The 18,310-nt window shown below is 43.8% G+C and overlaps 1 protein-coding gene across 14 annotated transcripts in view; it reads left to right on the forward strand.

Moving 5' to 3' along the window:
• The window catches only part of SDK1 (sidekick cell adhesion molecule 1), an 855,588-nt gene that overhangs the window by 831,548 nt on the left and 5,730 nt on the right, over nucleotides 1–18,310 (forward strand). For all 14 annotated transcript variants that reach the window (XM_075899629.1, XM_075899627.1, XM_075899628.1 and 11 more), the window contains 4 exons: nucleotides 2,039–2,203; nucleotides 4,834–4,971; nucleotides 9,438–9,558; nucleotides 9,949–10,078. In XM_075899629.1, coding sequence (XP_075755744.1) covers nucleotides 2,039–2,203; nucleotides 4,834–4,971; nucleotides 9,438–9,558; nucleotides 9,949–10,078 — 554 coding nt within the window. The remainder of the gene's footprint in view (nucleotides 1–2,038; nucleotides 2,204–4,833; nucleotides 4,972–9,437; nucleotides 9,559–9,948; nucleotides 10,079–18,310) is intronic.

Below are 18,310 nucleotides of genomic sequence, written 5' to 3' on the forward strand. Positions count from 1 at the left end.
GGGCATTTCTTCAGACTTCCATAGATAACCTGATACAAACTCCAGCTGTGCCTTCTCTCTGCCACCCTCCGCAGCATGGCCCCTGGGCAAGACAGAGGCAGAAATGACACCATTAGTCATGAGGGGGCTAATTTCCCTTGGATGCGGGCTGCACTATGCGGTTGACTTGCACCTCCCTGCAGCAGCTTTGCTGAATTTAGCACACTGTCTATACAAATGATTTCATGGGCTATTTTAAGAACAACAGCAAGAGTGTGGTAGGTTTGTTGAAATTAGTCTTGGAAAAATCATTATTTATTCCGTTATTTTTCCCTCCACCTATGCAAGTCTTGGTGTAAATGAATTGCTTTTAAAACAAATCACACTGTGCTGAAATTCTGTATCAATATTTACAAATGTGCTTATGAAAACTCCGTTAGTTTTAGCAATTATGACAGTATTTTATAGAATCACATGCAGGATCTAGTGTCAGTAATTTCAACAAACACTCTTCAAAAACGTATCCACACTTCACCCACTTCTAGTAAAAAAAAATTTCAACCTTGTTTTATTACATTGTTAGCTTTGCATAGTGAAAATAATCTAGCTTTACACTGCCCTATATATAGGATGTCAATGTTTTATACACATTGTAACAAAAGTAATTTATAACAATGGTACATTATGATAACTTCATTAAACTCTGAAAATGCTGGTGAATAATGCATTGGTCTGAATTTTAAACATGACAGAAAAATTACCTATTTTAGTGTTTGCTAGTATTTCTCGAATGTGGACAGCATAACAACATTTTCAGCCTCCTTGTTCAGTCCACTAGGGACTGCCAATCATCTTGATCAGAACAGATGCAGTTCGGGGGTTGTCAGTCATTGTGCAATATGTGAGACATGCAGTGCATTACAAATTAGTATTTACTAATATCAAAAATTAAAACATTCACATAGAAATGCACCTACACTATTAATCGTTCAGTTCTACCTATTATTTCCTGTTGCAAACGAATACTCTAAGGGCCAAATTCTACTTTCATTTACACTGGTGTAATTCTGGAATAACTACAATGGACTTGTGCTAGGGCCCCCTCACGTTGCAAGACTAGAACATGATGCCGATGATGATGATGATGATTTTGCTTTTCTTTTATCCTGGTGATATCTCTAGTCAAAAGGAATTACGGACGTGATAGACTCTCAGTGCAAAAAGCTTTCTTCCACTGCCAACATCTTGTACACTGTAACACTTACAGCATTTGTTCAGACTTCGTCTTTTTATTTTTATATTGCCATTAAGACCTACTGGGAGAAAAATGAAAATAAAGCTAATAGTCATTGGACCAGATCCTTGGAGCCAGGCCAGTTAACGTCTATGGAGGATCTGACCCGTTGTCCTCAGCAATGCAGCCTGAATGCTCTTGTGGCAATAAGCATGCCCCTTCCACGCACAAAAGTGCCTTTATTCCATCAGTGGGATGTCAGTGGGAGTGATAGGTTTGATGGTCGTCTCTGGAAAATACAAACTAGGCAACTTAGCCTGATGTCAGCATCCCAACTTCAACATTGTTGGTCAGAGATTTTAATCGCAATTGTAATTTTATTCCTACCTCTGACAGTAACCATCTTGTTGCAGATGGCCTCTTTTCACTGTGCTACAAGTAGATAGGAGACTACAATCTATGTAATAGGAAAACAGTGTGATGCAAGCGCTGGGTGGTGATCAATACAACTATTAGTATGGCTACTGATTATCTAGATTAGCTAATTGCGCACATCTGGGGTACAGAACAGGGAGGACTCAAAGTCCTATCTGTAAGATTCACCTATGTGAAGGTTTCCTATTTGGATCCTGACATAATGTAAAAGCAGTCACAACCTAGAAACCTGGCTCAATAGCCTATCCCATTAGTTTGATTTACTTGCTGTGTTGGACACAGGTATGCATGGAAATTGCCTCATGTTGAAACCCATGATTAATAGCAACTCCGGAGAAAGAGTGCGCAGCAATAATGTTAATGATGCTCTGTGTTTTCCTGCTTTCCTAGATGAAGGATTGTGGGATATGTTTGTGAAGGACATCCCCCGCAGTGCTACCTCCTACACAGTCAGTCTGGACAAGCTAAAACAGGGGGTGAGCTATGAATTCCGAGTGGTAGCTGTAAATGAGTTGGGCTATGGAGAACCAAGCACCCCATCTGCAGCGGTGTCAGGTAATCCTTCGTTATGTATTATACTTTCTCCGCTGGGCTTCCTTTGTGGGGAAAGAGGAGAGAGAGAAAAAAAATATCTGTTACAGCCTCAAGAGCTTGGCTCCAAACTGTCTGTGCTACTTCACTTTATGCCATGAAACCCCATTGCAATCATGCTAAAACCAGAATAATGCAATGATGAGTCAAATGCTGATTTTACCGTGGGCCTTTCTCTTTAGGGGAAGCCATTTAGACAGAAGAAGTGCATAATACTATGTGGAAGAAACTCCTATAGGAGTTAATGTGGGTTATGCATGTAAATTAGCATGTATTGCAACGTAACTATGCAGTCTGTGATTTGTTTGCTTTTCCTCCTCCTCCATCCCTTTTCCGTTCCTTCTCTTCACTTGGGACCATTCTCTCCCAAGTCTCCTGGAGTAGATCATTTCTGTATTATTCTGCAGATGTTGTTTTCAAAAATGTGCTGGGGCAATTTACTGACAGAGTATGCAGCATCCCCTCCTGCTAACAATTCAAATTTGGGTAGGGGCCCTACCCAAATCCCAGTGAAATCAATGGAAAGACTTCCAACATCCAGCCCTAAGTCTGTATGGACTGGACTGCTGATGTTATTCACACACCTTCCTGCCAACTCTGTTGTGGTTTTCCCCTGTGTGTAGAGATCTGGTCTAAACATCCTTCAGAAATCTCTTTGGATTCAGGGCTCAAGACTGGCAACGAAGAGGGTGATGGTACTTTGAGATGTAAACTAGGCTGACGTCTTTGTGTTCCCTTGGTATCCCTGCAGCAAGAGTTGTAGCCCTGTTGCTGAAGCAGGAGAAGCTGCTAAGGCCGTGCACAGGTGTCTCCTTATCCTGGCCTCCTCATGCCAAGTTGCTTCTGGGTGAACTGTTAAAACATCTCTGTGATTCAGAAGTCTGGAGATTCCTGATGGCCTGGCAGTGCCAGTATCTGAAGTGGGACTTAACTCTTTGCTTATGGGGACAAAGACCACAAATACCCCTTAACATTTGCAAAAGGGGAAGTAAATGCTACTGTTGCCATTGCTGTTGTGTCCATCCCCTTCTTTGTCCCTGAGCCACTAACCACTTCACATATTGGAGTGTTTCTCCTTTCTGTAGTTTCACAAAGGCTGTAACAAAATCTAAAGGAACATTTTGTAATTGGGTTTCAGAGGGATAGTCTGTTTCAGAAAAACAACACCGTGTTTGGTGGCACATTAAAGACTAACACAGTTTTTAGGGCTTTAGAGCATAAGTTTTCGTGAGTTACAACTCACTTCCTCAAATGTGAGGGGAGGGGAAAGGGGGGGGAGGAGATGCTGGGATGGGAATGTGACATCAGTTGTTCTGTAGCTTGAAACATGTCAGCCCCTCCTCTCTTGCCATTAGCAGTTGTTTTCTGCCTCTGTGTTCTCCACCTGAGCAGAACTATTTAAATCACTTCTTTTGATGCTCTAAAGTTTATCTCAAATTGTAGCATGGAAGGAAGAAAGAGGTTTCTGCTGAGACTCACAGGCTTAAAAGCTGTAAATCATTACAGGCTGTCGGCTGTCACAGATGGATGGTTCCTTCAAACCACAGCCTGTCCTGCACTACTTGTCTTTTTGGTTTCGTTGGCCTGTGCTGGCCTCCCAAAAGAGATGGCAACTGCTTTCTTCTGCTGCAGAATTCCCGATGCCCTGAGATGAATCAGGGTCCCACACAAGAGGGACCATAACATGACTGAGTTTAGATCCAGGGAATCTGGGTAGTGAAGTGCTCTTCCCAGCTGTAAGAAAGCAAGGCGAGGGGTGTGACTCAGTGGCTGGGTCCCACTATGGGTTTGATCCCAAGGGAAATAGTTGTCCTGGCATCAGCCATTCCTGGCAGGTAGTCCTCCGTCTCACTAACTACAACTGAGTTATGCACAATTGATAGTCTCTGCCCCAATGAAAATGCTTCCCCTTGTGGCTGAGATGCCCAGAAAAAGGGAATGACAGGAAAAATTAATAATAATAGCACTTCCCACTTTTAACCAAGGGGCTTAAAGAACTTTATAAAGAAGAAGAAAATATTATTATGCCTGTTTTTTTCAGATGGGGAAACTGAGGCATGAGTGGGGTTAAGCTGGATCAGGCAGAATCTGGGGCAGAGCTAGGAACAGAACCCAGCTCTCAGACTAGCAGGGGTGCTGTTTGTCTGGATGTGTTCCACTGACAGCCTGTGAGGGGTAGGGATGTTGAAAGTTTGGGTTGAGGTGCACTGGCACTGGAGGCCGGTTGGGCATTACCCACAGGCACCAACTGTATCTCTTGTGAGTGCTGTTGGATGCTGTTCTGGGAAGGCCCAACTCGCCAGGTGAAGGGGCATTTGGGGTGAGTCAGTAGAGCTCTTTTTTGTTCCAGGACTGAAGTATCAGAAGTCAGGAAGACCTGTGCACATTGGGATCGCTGTGAGGGAGAAATAGGCACAGCACCTTGCTCTAATATTAACCCAACTTCTTAGCCCATCCCTTTCTTAAGCGCTACCAGGGGTACAGATTTCAAAGGAAAAAAGGCAGGGAGATGCCAGCGGGACTTAGGGAAGGCATGTGTAGGAATTGTTAAGAGGTGGAGGAATCCTAAACCTTTGTTTATTCTCTCTCTCTAGCACAAATGGAAACCCCTTTCTATGAAGAGTGGTGGTTCCTGCTAGTGATGGCTCTGTCCAGTCTCATCCTCATCCTGTTAGTGGTGTTTGCTTTGGTCCTACATGGCCAGAGCAAGAAATACAAGAACTGCAGCACAGGTGAGATGGTGGCTCCATTTTAATCCCTCCTGTGCTATGGATGCGCGTTTTCCATTTGAGCCAGTGACTCCAGCAGTGTGAAATCTCTCACACTATGTATTTCTTTGGGTTGGGCAACCAATCAGATTTCTTTAATCTCTAATTTGGTAGAAACAACTTGTGCTACTCCATGAGTATTCCCCATATAAATAGTTATTGGGGGGAGTATTTACAAAGCGTAGCTGGTGTTGGGGGTAGATAACAGCCGATAGATGATTGATAAATGGTGTAGGGTAGTGGTTCTCAAAGTAAGGTCTGTGGATCACTAGTGGTCCACAGCCATCTTGCAAATGGGCCGTAGGCTTGAAACTTGCCCTTCCCCCGAGCCTCCCAGGCTGGATCCAGCTTGCGGGGGACAGGAAGCAGCTCCATGCATTGCCACTCTCCCACCTCCCAGCTGGGGAAATGACCGCACAAGAAACTGCTTGCCTGGAGGCTTTCCCCGTTATTCCCATTGGCCAGAATTCTGGCCAATGGGAGCAGCAGGGGGCAGTGCCTGGGAGTAGCAAGGGGCCTACAGCCAGGTAAGCACCTCCTCCATCTCCCTCATGCCCAGACCCTGTACCCCCAGGTCCTTCACACATCCCTCGTACTGAGACCCCCCCCACACACACACCTTCAGCAGATCCCCCACCCTGCTCCTACACTCAACATTCTGGCCAGACCCCCTCTTCCCCAGCCTGTTCCTACACTCTCCCACTCCTGCACCCATCATCATGAGTGGTTGGCTAATAGTCCATGGAAAGGCTTGCGTTCAGCGGGGTGGACCATAGTCCAAAAAGTTTGAGAAGCACTGGTGTAGGAGGACACCCCATGTCTCTCATCTATTCCTTAGTGCTACGCTTGTCATGGCAGTGGAGTCTAATGGCTAACCAAAATTGCTGGACTTTAAGGCACCATAGTATAATCTGAGCCCCAGACCATTTGATTTGCCTTTAGGAGTGATTTTTTGACAGTCTCCTTCCTCACAGAAAACAGGAGCAGATGGCCCATCATTAGAAGTGTTTAAATATTCTTCCTTTGAATCCCAGATCTCTGACTGTGGCGCTTTTAATATCATTTTTGCCTTGCCCACCTTTTAGTAACTTGAACCCTGGAAATGTTTTATTGTGCATGTTTCTCCAATAGACTCGCTAAACCCAGGAGAAATCTATGATGATTCTCTGATGCTAACCAGACTAATCAACAGGAACGGGCAGTGGAAGTCCCAGCAATCTTGATGCTGAGGGATTAATAGAACACGGGGGTATTGAAAGAGCCTCTTGCGTCCCCAGCAGCTTTCAGTAGTTCAGCCCCCAAAAAAGATTTATTTTTTCTGTATACATTCACGTCTAACAAATGTTAGTAAATCAGATTTTATTCCCATGGGATTTAAAATGTTTGACTGCCATGGTATTTACCAAGCTAATACTATTACAGATTCTTATGCACGGCACATAGGAAACCTCTCATCTTCCTATTTGTGCTCTACATTTGGAGGACAGGCATGAAAAGACAATTCTGACCTGCACCCACTGAGCCTTAATGTAACACTGTAATTGAAGCTGAGGATAAAATACCTGTCTACAGCAGCCTGGCAATATGACACCAGCCTTTTTGCCCAAGCCGCCAGCCGAGCTCAGACACATGGGATTACACACTCAGAGCATAAGAGAAAATCTCTTGCTGTGTCTTCTCTCTCTCCCCCCTCCCTGTTTTTTGTCTTTGTTCTCTACTTCCATCAAGAGCTCTTTAATGACCTAAAAATCAAAAAGGAATCATACAAACAGAGGGGACGTGTACAAATTGCTAAGGAGGAGAGCAGAAGAACAGCACAAGCATGTATGGACAAAATGAGAGAGGCTAAAACCCAAAAAAGAGTTACCACTAGCAAGAGACATAAGGGCTTAATGAGAGGTTCTTTAATACATTAGGAAGGAAAGAAGGACAAAGGAAAGCATCGGACCTCTGCTTACTGGGGAAGTAGAAATAATAATGATTTACATCAAGAAGTGGTTAATAACTGTTTTGCTTCAGCCCTCATTGAAAAGGTTAACGGTGACCAGATATTTATTACAATTCATATTAACAACAAAGGGGAAGGAAGAGAAGTCAAAGGAAGGAAAGAAAAGGTTAATGAATATTTAGCCGAGTTAGATGTATTCAAGTCAAATATTCAAGGACCTGATGAAATTTGTCATAGAGTACTTAAAGAACTAGCTGAAGCTATCTTGGAACTGTTATCAATGAACTTTGGTAGCTCATGGAATATGGATGAGGTTCCTGATGACCAGAACATAGTATTATCTTTAAAGGGGAAGCAAAGAGAACCTGGAGAATGATAGATCACTCGGGCTAACCTAGATACCTGGACAGACAGTGGAACAAATTACTAAACAATCCTAAAGGATAATAGGGTTATAAAGAATACCCAAAATAAATTATCAAGATCAAACCATGCCAAACACACCTAATTTCCTTCTTTGGTATGGAAATCTCCCCTCCTCCCTCTAGTGGATATGGATATGGATATGCCTTGATTTTAGTAAGGCATTTGACATAGTCCCACATGATGTTGTCATAAACAAACTAGGGAAGTGCACAGTGCAGTGTAGATGAATTTACTCTAAGGTGCATGCACAACCGATTGAAAGTGTAGTTAACAAAGGTTTGCTGTCAGACTAGAAGGGGGTATCTAGTGAGGTCCTGCACAGGTCAGTACTGGGTCTAGTACTATTCAGTATTTAAATTGATGTGTTGGATAAAGGAGTATGGCGTGTGCTCTTAAAACTTGCAGATGACACCACCCTGAGAAAGGTAGCAAGCAATTTGAAGGACAGAATTCAAATTTACCTTGACAAATTGGAGAATTGATCTCAATTTCAACAAGATGCAATTCAATAAAGATAAGTGCAAAGTACTGTACTTAAGAAGGAAAAACCAAATGCATGACTACAAAATGGGGAACAACTGGAAAGTGGTTGTACTGCTAGTAAGGAGTGGTTATAGTGGATCACAAATTGCATATGAACAACAGTGTGATTCATTGCAAAAAAGGCTAATATCAACCTAGAGGGTATTATTAACAGGAGTGTCATATGTAAGACGAGGAAGGTAATTGTCACCTAGGGTATGTCTACACTATCACCCTAGTTCGAACTAGGGTGGTTAATGTAGTCATACGAACTTGCAAATGAAGCCCGGGGTTTGAGCACGAACTAGATAGTTCGGATTAGGCTTCCTATTCCGAACTATCTGTACGCCTCATGGAACGAGGTGTACAGATAGTTCAGAATAGGAAGCCTAGTCCGAACTATCTAGTTCGTGCCGCGTGTAGCCGTGGGCATGGAGTCCGCAATAGTGGACATTTAAAAATGGCGGCGCCCAGCAACATGCAAATGAAGCCCGGGAAATTCAAATCCTGGGCTTCATTTTCAAGTTCGTATGACTACATTAACCACCCTAGTTCGAACTAGGGTGGTAGTGTAGACATACCCCTTGTGTTTGGCACTGGTGTAGCCTCAGCCGGCTCAGTGTGTCCAATTGCAGGAGTCACACTTCAGGAAAGATGTGGACCAACAGGAGAGACTTCAGAGGAGAGCAACAAAAATTATAAAGATTTAGAAAATGGGGAGAAAAGTTAAAAAAATGGGTCATGTTTAACCTTGAGAAAAGAAGTCTGTGTGGGGACCTGGTAAATATGTTAAGGGCTGTTGTAAATAAGCACTGTGATCATTTGGTTTCTGTGTCCACTTCAGGTAGGACACAAAGTAATTAGCTTAATTGTCAGCAAGGGAGGCGTAGGGTTAGATGTTAGGGAAAACTTTCTAACTTTCTTAGCTCTAGAATAGGCTTCCAAGGAAGCTTGTGGAACCCCCTTTATTTAAGCACACCTGTCAGGGACAGTCTAGGTTCAATTGCTCCTGCCTCGGCATAGGGGTGTGGTCCTGGTGACTTCTTGAGGTCCCTTCCAGCCCTACATTTGTATGATTCTATGATTTCTCCTATCCTGTAATTTCTCATTGACTTATCATCCCTCCCTTCCATTGCAGCTCCAAACCGTTTTCTCTTTCACTGTCCACGCAGCCTTTCTCTCTTTCTGTGCTCTCGTTCCTTCACTTCTTTATCTTCCCATTTGTCTCCCCCTTTCACTTCCCTCCTCTTTTATCTTTTCCTTTTCCCCTTCAGTCAATCTCCCTCTCTTCCTCCTTTTCCTGGTGTACAGTGCATTGCTGATTTGTCTCCTTTTCTCTCCTACTCCTTGCTGAGTTATTCTACCACTATGAAGAAGGGAGAGAACATTACGGAAAGCAAGGATACAAAAGTAGCCATAAAAGGAAAGATGAGGTTTGACATGTGTTGGAAGAAGTTCTTTAGGTTATAACTAGGCATGTAATTGGTTGGACAGTGCCTTTGTCTTGGCTGATTGTTTCCTTGTTTCACTTAAGGTAAAAACATCTCGAATGTGGAAGAGTCAGTCACATTGGATAATGGAGGCTTTGCGGCCCTGGAACTGAACAGCCGACACCTCAATGTCAAGAACACTTTCTCCAAGAAGAATGGGACAAGGTAGGATGATGGACCCTCTTTGTCTCAGTGTTGACTATAGCATTCAGTTATTGCTGGCTTTACACCTACCGTAGGAGAAGCAAAGGAGATTGGGGGCCAGGCTCAGTTTGCAGGGTATGGTGAAAACTGTGGGCTAATAGCTAAGCCTCTGCCTCACTATGAGACCTCATCCCCTGATGGTAGATACTATGATCAAAGATAAGCAAGATCTAACCTGGAGTGGAACAGTAAGTTTCTCATTAGAAGATGGAGGTAATGAGTCTGAGTTCATGGAGTCCAGAGGAGGGTGGGAACTGATAGATATATTGTATCCAGATATTAAAAGGATTGTAGGACATGTAGAGCACCCATTATATAATGTGCATACCCTTTCTCTGGACGTTCACCCAGGTCCCCTCCTCGCCCAAGCCCGGGTGGGTTGCGCTACTCAGATGAGGATATCTGCAGCAAGTACAATGGAGCGGTGCTGACTGAAAGTGTGGCCCTGAATGAGAAACCTATGGAAGTGTCAGAATCAGAGGTGAGTACATCTCCTTGCCCTCACATTTCTCCTCATCAGACGGTGCCAGTGTCTTGAACTCACATATTCCACACTACATGCAGCAGGTTCCCTGCAATCTGATCTTTATACCTGCTTTATGCTACTTTTTCATCAGTTTTTCATATTCTGGCACAATACCTTGAAGCACTCAAACATTAGGGTCTCATGACCCCTTCCCTCTGGAATAGCATCTGTCTTTAAAGTTGAATTCTGAAAAATAATGCATGTGTGTCAACCAGAAAGATTTGGGGCCTGGTCATGTCTGATGTTTCATAATATCCCAGTATTATTAACAACAGGTAAATACAAACAATTGGCTTCACTGGTTAGGCACTGAGCTTCCTACTGTCCCTTTGTTGTGATCACCCTGAAGCGTCTGGAAAGAAAACATGAAAACACATGTCATGAGAAGTCTGGACATAACCAGCTCCCTGCATCTACTGTCAGAACTGAAATTCAATCAGAAATAAATTTCATGTCATGGAGCTGACGCAGCTGTGGGAGGTGGTTTGGAATTTGACAGAGATATCTTTCACAGCTGACAGGTAGTTCCAGGCACCACTGAGGTTCTATAGAGCGGGTCCTTTATTTGCAAAAATTCTGAGGCACCTACTGTTCAAGGATCCTTATGTTACAGATAGCCCTGTGCCCTAACCACAAGGCTACTTTGCCTTCCTTTCTATTTGCTAGTGGTTTGCAAACTGGGATATGTGAACTCTCATCAGGGGGTACAGAAGAGAATTCCTGTAATGTCCAACAATGCATTTTTATTTAGTAAGACTTGGCAATCTAATTATAGGTATGTTATAACCCTATCTGGGTCTGATGAGGTCTGAAATGGACTACATTATTTGGAAAGAGGTCCACAGCCTAAAAAGTTTGAGAACCGTGTGTTCTGTGAGGAAGACGGTACTGTGTGCTATTGCTATGCAATTGACAATCTTCTATTTTCTGTCTCACATTCTCTTTATGAAGCACTTATAGTCTGTATAAGATCAGCTTTAGAGCTGGCAGTGAGGAATGTGCAGAAAGCTACATTTGTCTCTAAAATTGGGTGCTGTCAGCTGAAATCTTGGTGAATCAGAGTGGACAGCACAAGAAACAAAAAGTGGGCCCAAACATTCCAAATCTGACCCCTCTAGCAATAATAAACCAAAAGCAGCAAGTAAAGAAAGAAGATGACAGTTTTCATCTGCAGCTTTTCTGCACCTGCAGAAAAGCTGCTTCCTCCCCCCCCATGCTGGCTTCCTGACTCTGACCTCTTGTTAATTATGCTGGACAGCCAGCCATTTTATGTTGCCCTGTGACCAGACCCTCTGTGCAGTCAGCATTCCTTGTTTGAAGCTCAAGCTGCTCTCTTTGTGACATACACATATTACTTACAGATTAAATCCATTATATCTATGGTCAGGTCTCTGCCGTTAATACTGTTTGGTGAGCATGATCATGAATTTAGTTCTGGTGCTTTCAGACATTAATTTCAATATCCCATGTATTGTTTTCTGGTGATCATGCACAAAAACATCTCACAAGTTATCATCTGTGCTGTATAGAAGTGGGCACTGTTTACACAGCATAGACAAAGGAAAGTGAATTCTATCTTTGCTATTTCCTTTGTATAACTTTTTGAGCATACTTCTATGCAAACAAAATGTGCCACCCATTTTTCCTTGGGGTTTAGACATACAGCCCTTCTCTATAGCATCTTTGATGCTAGCTTGTTTTTCGTGGGGAACGCTTTTAGGCATGACATGTTAATGGACTCCCAGCCGATGTATCAGTAGAAGATGCTGCTTTTTGATCAGTCTGGAAATACTGTTTAGTTTGCAGTGGTTGACCACTTCTGTCTCATAGAATTTGAGTATCTTTTATCTTTTCCTGTTTTGTGTTTTCTGCTCGTTTAGTTTCAGTTCTCGCAGGGTTTCTTAGGAGACAGGCTTTATTTTCCCAGGATTTCAGCCTTTACATCATCTTTAGCAGAAAGAGATGTTTTCCATGATACAGATATCTCATTTCCATGAGGGCTGTGCAGAGCCTTTGTCCTTTGCAGCAGGAGATGCTCTGGTGCTGTTTTCCTCTGATGCCTCTTTGTGTGTGTCTTGGATTCCATTTCATACAGAGTGCATTTGGCCAGCTGAGGCCAAAATTGTGCTTTTTGCTTTCAGCCCAGATGTCATCTTGTTGAATTTTTGTTTTAACCTCTTAGCCTGAAGTGCCAAGATTTGGCATGGTAGAGAGGGAAATCAGCTGCCTCCAAGTCCCATGGGGGTACTCAAATGCGAATAAAGTCCATCATAAGAGATTCACCACAGTTACAAGAGAACACAGCTGTCTGGGAACACTGCCTCTGAGATTCCCAGTAAAGGAAGAGTGCAGGAAAGAAAATGAGTGAAGAATATGCAGTATTCAAATATGCAAATATAAACATACTAACATACTCATCACATCCTGGAAGCCAAGTATCTGCAGTGTTACAGAGAGCTGGAAATGGTTTCATTGGCATCTACAGTAGATGGAGCAGTCAAGTAATAAGAGAGTAAGTGCTAAATGATAATTAATTAAACCCCCAAGCTCATAGATACAAGCTCAAACAGGCTCTATGCAGATACCTTCCGGAAGTTCTGAGGCCCATATGTAGAGCTGTCATTTGGCATAACTCGCCTTTCACCTAGCTAGGGGAAGAGCTGTCATTTGAAGGGGTCAGAAGACTGTTTGTTTTGTGTCATTTCCTAAAGAGTTTCTCCAGAACTTTGTACTTTCACAAATTGCAATGTAGTATTGAGGCATGTTGCGTGCAGATGTTCACTGTGGTACACTGATGCTCCATGCATGACAATTGAATTATGGTTTATCAGCTCCGTGTGAATATTATTCACTTATAAGTTATTATTGAGAAGGAATGAATTAGTTTCCAATAAAATTCTCCCACTGGTTTTGATGAAGATGATCTCATGTGGAAGCCAGCTGTAGATGGCACATAAGTTGTAGTAATGATAATTAATAATAAATACCTAGCTCTCCCAAAGGCTACATCTACACTATGAGCAAGGGGTATGTTTCCTACCTCTCATAGACACACTTGTACTAAATCTCCTCAATCTAGCATGCTAAAAATAATAGGCTGCGTCTAGACGGGCATGATTTTGCAGAAATACTTTTAACGGAAAAGTTTTCCCGTTAAAAGTATTTCTGCAAAAGTGTGTCTAGATTGGCACAGATGCTTTTGCGCAAAAAGTGCTTTTGCACAAAAGCATCCGTGGCCAGTCGAGACGCAATTTTGCGGAAGAAAGCCCCGATCGCCATTTTAGCCACCGAGGCTTTTTTGCGCAAAACAGTTCTTCCCTGTCTACACTGGCCCTCTTGCGCAAGTATTCTTGTGCAAGAGGGCTTTTTCCCGAGCAGGAGCATGAAAGTATTTGCGCAAGAAGCACTGATTTTGTACATTACAAAGTTAGTGTTCTTGCGCAAATTCAAGCGGCCAGTGTAGACAGCTGGCAAGTTCTTGTGCAAAAGCAGCTGCTTTTGCGCAAAATCTTGCCAGTCTAGACGCACCCATAGTGTAGCTAGGCAGTGCCAGCCGCAGTCATGGGCTAGCTGTCCCAAGTGTGTATTCACAAGGTGCAGGTAGGTTTTTGCTTCAGACAACTAGCTCATGCCAGCACTGCTGCAGTTTGTGTTAATGTTTCTAACTACTCTTTTTAGCATGGTAGATTGATAAGAGCTTGTGTGTGTATGTCGGAAGCCACGTCTAGACTGCATCCCTCTGTCGACAGAGGGATGCAAATAAAGCACATTGAAATTGCTAATGAAGCAGGGATTTAAATAGCCCGTGCTTCATTAGCATAAACATGGCTGTCACTTTTTTCGAAATGGAGTTTTTTTATTAAAAAAAAGGCAGTCAAAAAATGAGGCTTACAGGATCTGTCGAAAATAGAGCATCTAGTCTGCCAGGTTTTGAAAAAAACTCCGTTTCAAAAAAAGCGGTGGCCATGTTTATGCTAATGAGGCACGGGATATGTAAATCCCTGCTTCATTAGCAATTTTGATGTGCCTAATCTACATCTCTCTGTCGACAGAGAGGTGTAGTCTAGACACACCCTTTGTGAGCTGGGAATCATACCTCTAGCTTATAGTGTCGATTTACCCTCCTAACATAGCAGCCATGAAATCTCTTCGTCACTTCTCTCACTCCTTACTTTCGTACCAGTGGACTCATTTCATTTTAACCAATAGAGTGCAGCAGGTTCATGCACTGGCAGGGGAAAGGGATGACTGGTCCTGATACTGTCACTGGACAATGAGATGAGCTGTTCGTAGGGCAGGGAGGAAGTAACGGAGAGTGAGACCAAGTAGATGTCACAGGACGCTGGCCACGCTTGTATAGGTTGAACTTCCCTAGTCCAGCACCCTCAGGATTTGACCAGTGCCAAACCGGAGAATTTGCTGAACCATGAAAGGTCCATGTTATAGCAAATGGGTCTCTCTATTTCTATTTCACCAAGGTGAATAAATGGAACAGTGCTTGCAGTGCTGCTTAATAACGTAGGACTGTACTGATACATCCTATATAAGCCTACGCTTATTTGCTCTCTTCATAACAAAGGGTTAGTGTTATACAAATTTACTGTACTGGCACAAGGAAATAAGTAGATAAAGCATGAGAAACATGTTTACGCTTAGCATTACTAGCACTTCCACTGTTTGCTAGGTTCTTAGAAGACATTCAGGGGTAAATTAGAGCTCAATTACAGCATAGAACACTGAGGCTGTGTCAAGACTGGCAAGTTTTTCCGCAAAATCATCTGCTTTTGCGGAAAAACTTGCCAGCTGTCTACACTGGCCGCTTGAATTTCCATAAAAGCACTGACGATCTCATGTAAGATTGTCAGTGCTTTTGCAGAAATACTATGCTGCTCCCATTGGAGCAAAAGTCTTTTTCCGAAAAACTTTTGCACAAAAGGGCCAGTGTAGACAGCAGAGATTTGTTTTCCACAAAAAAGCCCCGATCGCGAAAATGGCAATCGGGGCTTTTTTGCGTAAAAGCACGTCTAGATTGGCCACGGTCGCTTTTCCGCAAAAAGCGCTTTTGCGGAAAAGTGTCCTACCAATCTAGACGCGCTTTTCCGAAAATGCCTTTAACGGAAAACTTTTCCGTTAAAAGCATTTCCGGAAAATCATGCCAGTGTAGACGTAGCCTCATGAGAGTCAGGGCTGGTGGCTGAAAACAAATTTTGCAGGATCCTGGAAAACTTAGACACTCCCATGATGAGCAGACAACCTACTAACTAAAATCATGCTGGACCACGGCTGTTGTCAGATCAGAGTGCCAGACTAGAGAGGTTCAGCCTGTACTGGTGCAGGCTGCAGCTAGGCTGTTCCTATTTCCACTGCAGTCATTGGCAAGAGCTGCTGTTCTCTATATTGCTGGTTATAAATGAACATACACATGAAAACTTCAGCTCCAATCACTTTTGAAGAAATTTGACAGCCAGAACTATTTTCAAATTTCCCATAATACTAATCCACTAGTCCCTCATTTGTCTCCTAAATAGCATTTGTGTCTTTCATCTTACCAATAAAATACTTAAATTGTCAGGCATTTTCTTTATTTGTTGCTTCAATGGCATGCACGCACCTTTGCTGTCAGATTAGAAACTGACAACCATTTCCAATCAAATTCCAGCCTACCATCGTTTCCTAGGTAACAAACCCATAATCATGGTAAATGGCTGCATACAACAGAGAAAACAAATAATAATAATAAAAAACCCTACAGCATTTCCGTGTAGTCAATAGTTTTGAATCATTAAAAATAATATATCCGTTCCACAAAATGATCCTATAGTATAAGCAGTCTGGGTCATATTGAGAGACAGGAGGGATGGGGGAAATACCTTGAGACTGCCTGGTTTACCAGCACAGAGAGAGACCCAGTGCTAGGGTTGGGAGAAAATTTTTGGATAAGTATGTCACTGAAAAATGCAGTTTTGGTCAACCTGAAACTCTTCCCAAATTTGGGCTCAGCCCAAACACAAATGTCTACCCTGAAATTTTATAACCCCATAGCCTGAATCCACAAGCCCGGGTCAACTGACATGGGCCAGCATGAGTGTTTTATTGCAGTGTAAACATATCCTATGACACTTATATCTTCTACAGGTGGCCTGGAGATTGCCACCTTTCCTTCAGATATGGACTTGGCCACTATTATCCATATGTAAGGAGGGTCTGAATGAATTCTCCTCTGACAGCTAGATGGGAAGCAGAGAGACTTCAGGAGCAAACTATATTTACATGAACATACCTACTTTGCCAAGATATCCAGCAGATGCTGCTCAAAGTGATCAACTTTGGCTGGAATTAGGCTACAAATCACTTCAGTGCCGAATGCAGAGGCAGTGAAATGTTATCAATGTTGTTGTCTTTATTGTATGAACAAAGGGGAGCTGAACTATGCTTTTACTTGTCCTAAATGAAGGGATTACGCTCAGCTGAAAGGACCTTTTTAAGCCAGGAGTTTGAATGCCAGAACCCTGTGAAAGTAGGAGGGCTCCTGGGTCTGGTTTAATCTATTCCTCTCCACTGTTCAAAGATAAAGTTAAACAGGCTTCTTTACGAGCTTTTGTTATGTGCGGTACTCAATGTTTCTGCTCAGCCTGCCCAGAGCTAAAAATCACTAAGGGTATGTCTACACTACAGCACTAATTCGAACTAAGCTAATTCGAACTAGTGCATCTAGACTTAAAAATTAGTTCGAATTAGCGTTTTGCTAATTCGAACTAGCATGTCCACATTGAGTGGACCCTGAACCGAGGTTAAGGATGGCCGGAAGCAGTGCCGGCAGGGCATCAGATTAGGACTTAGAGCGTGGAGCTGCTGCCTCAGGCTAGCCAAGGGCTGTGCTTAAAGGGACCCAACCCCCACCCCGGACAGACAGTTCTCAGGGGTTCCCCTCTTGCAAAGCAGTCCTGGCTTGGAGTGCCCTGAGTGCCCACACTCGGCACATCACAGCACTCAGCCATCAGACCAGCTGCACTTGCCGCAGGCTGCCATCCGGACGGGGGGGGGTCAATTAAGGGGCTTCAGGAGAGCTTCCACCCCGAGAAGCCCACAGAGCCACCCCAGTCCTCCCCATCGGGGGCTCGTACCCCATTCCTCCCTCACCTCCTTCCACTTACCCCTCCCTAGCCCCCCTTCCTGATGTACAAAATAAAGGACACGTGTGTTCAAAAATAGAAACTTTCTTTCTTGAACAAAACTCGGGGAAACTGGGAAAAGGGGGTGGGAGAGGGGAGGGCAACTAAAATGATCAGGGGTTTGGAACAGGTCCCATATGAAGAGAGGCTAAAAAGACTGGGACTTCTTAGCTTAGAAAAGAGAAGACTGAGGGGGGATATGATAGAGGTCTATAAAAGCACGAGTGGTGTGGAGAGGGTGCATAAAGAAAAGTTCTTCATTAGTTCCCATAATAGAAGGACTAGAGGACACCAAATTAAATGAATGGGGAGCAGGCTTCAAACTAATAACAGAAAGTTCTTCTTCACAAAGCAAATAGTCAACCTGTGGAACTCCTTGCTGCAGGAGGCTGTGAAGGCTAGAACTAGAACAGAGTTTAAAGAGAAGTTAGATAAAGTAATGGAGGTTGGGTGCATGGAGTTGGGTGCATGCACACCTGCTCCTGGGTGGCCAGGCTGGCAGCTCTCCTGCCCTAGATGGCCACTTTCCTGTGCCTAGTACGGAGGTTGTGGATGAGGTCCACGATCTCCACACTAGACCAGGCGGGCGCCCGCCTCTTGTGGACCCGGGCAGGCTCCCGGGAGCCGCCAGCCTGGTCCCGGGAAGAGGTGGAGGGCTGGGTGGCAGCAGGTGGCTGGCTCGAGCCGTGCCAGGTGCAGGGTCTGCTGGCTGGGTGCTGGCAGGCTTGCACCTGGCACAGGCACCGTAGCCAGCCCGTGCCCCTTTAAGGGGTCCGGGGCCGGGAGGGGGGCAGATGAGTTTCCCTGGTGTTGGCCAGAGTGGCCACCAGGGAAAGCTGGGGAGGGCTAGCCTCCCACTAGTTCGAATTAAGTGGCTACGCAGCCCTTAATTCGAACTAGCTAATTCGAACTAGGCGTTAGTCTTCGTAAAATGAGGTTTACCTAGTTCAAATTAAGCGCTCCGCTAGTTCGAATTAAGTTCGAACTAGCAGAGCACTATTGTAACGCCTATCAA

This window comes from Pelodiscus sinensis, chromosome 16, assembly GCF_049634645.1.
Source record: "Pelodiscus sinensis isolate JC-2024 chromosome 16, ASM4963464v1, whole genome shotgun sequence".
Lineage (NCBI taxonomy): Eukaryota > Metazoa > Chordata > Testudines > Trionychidae > Pelodiscus > Pelodiscus sinensis.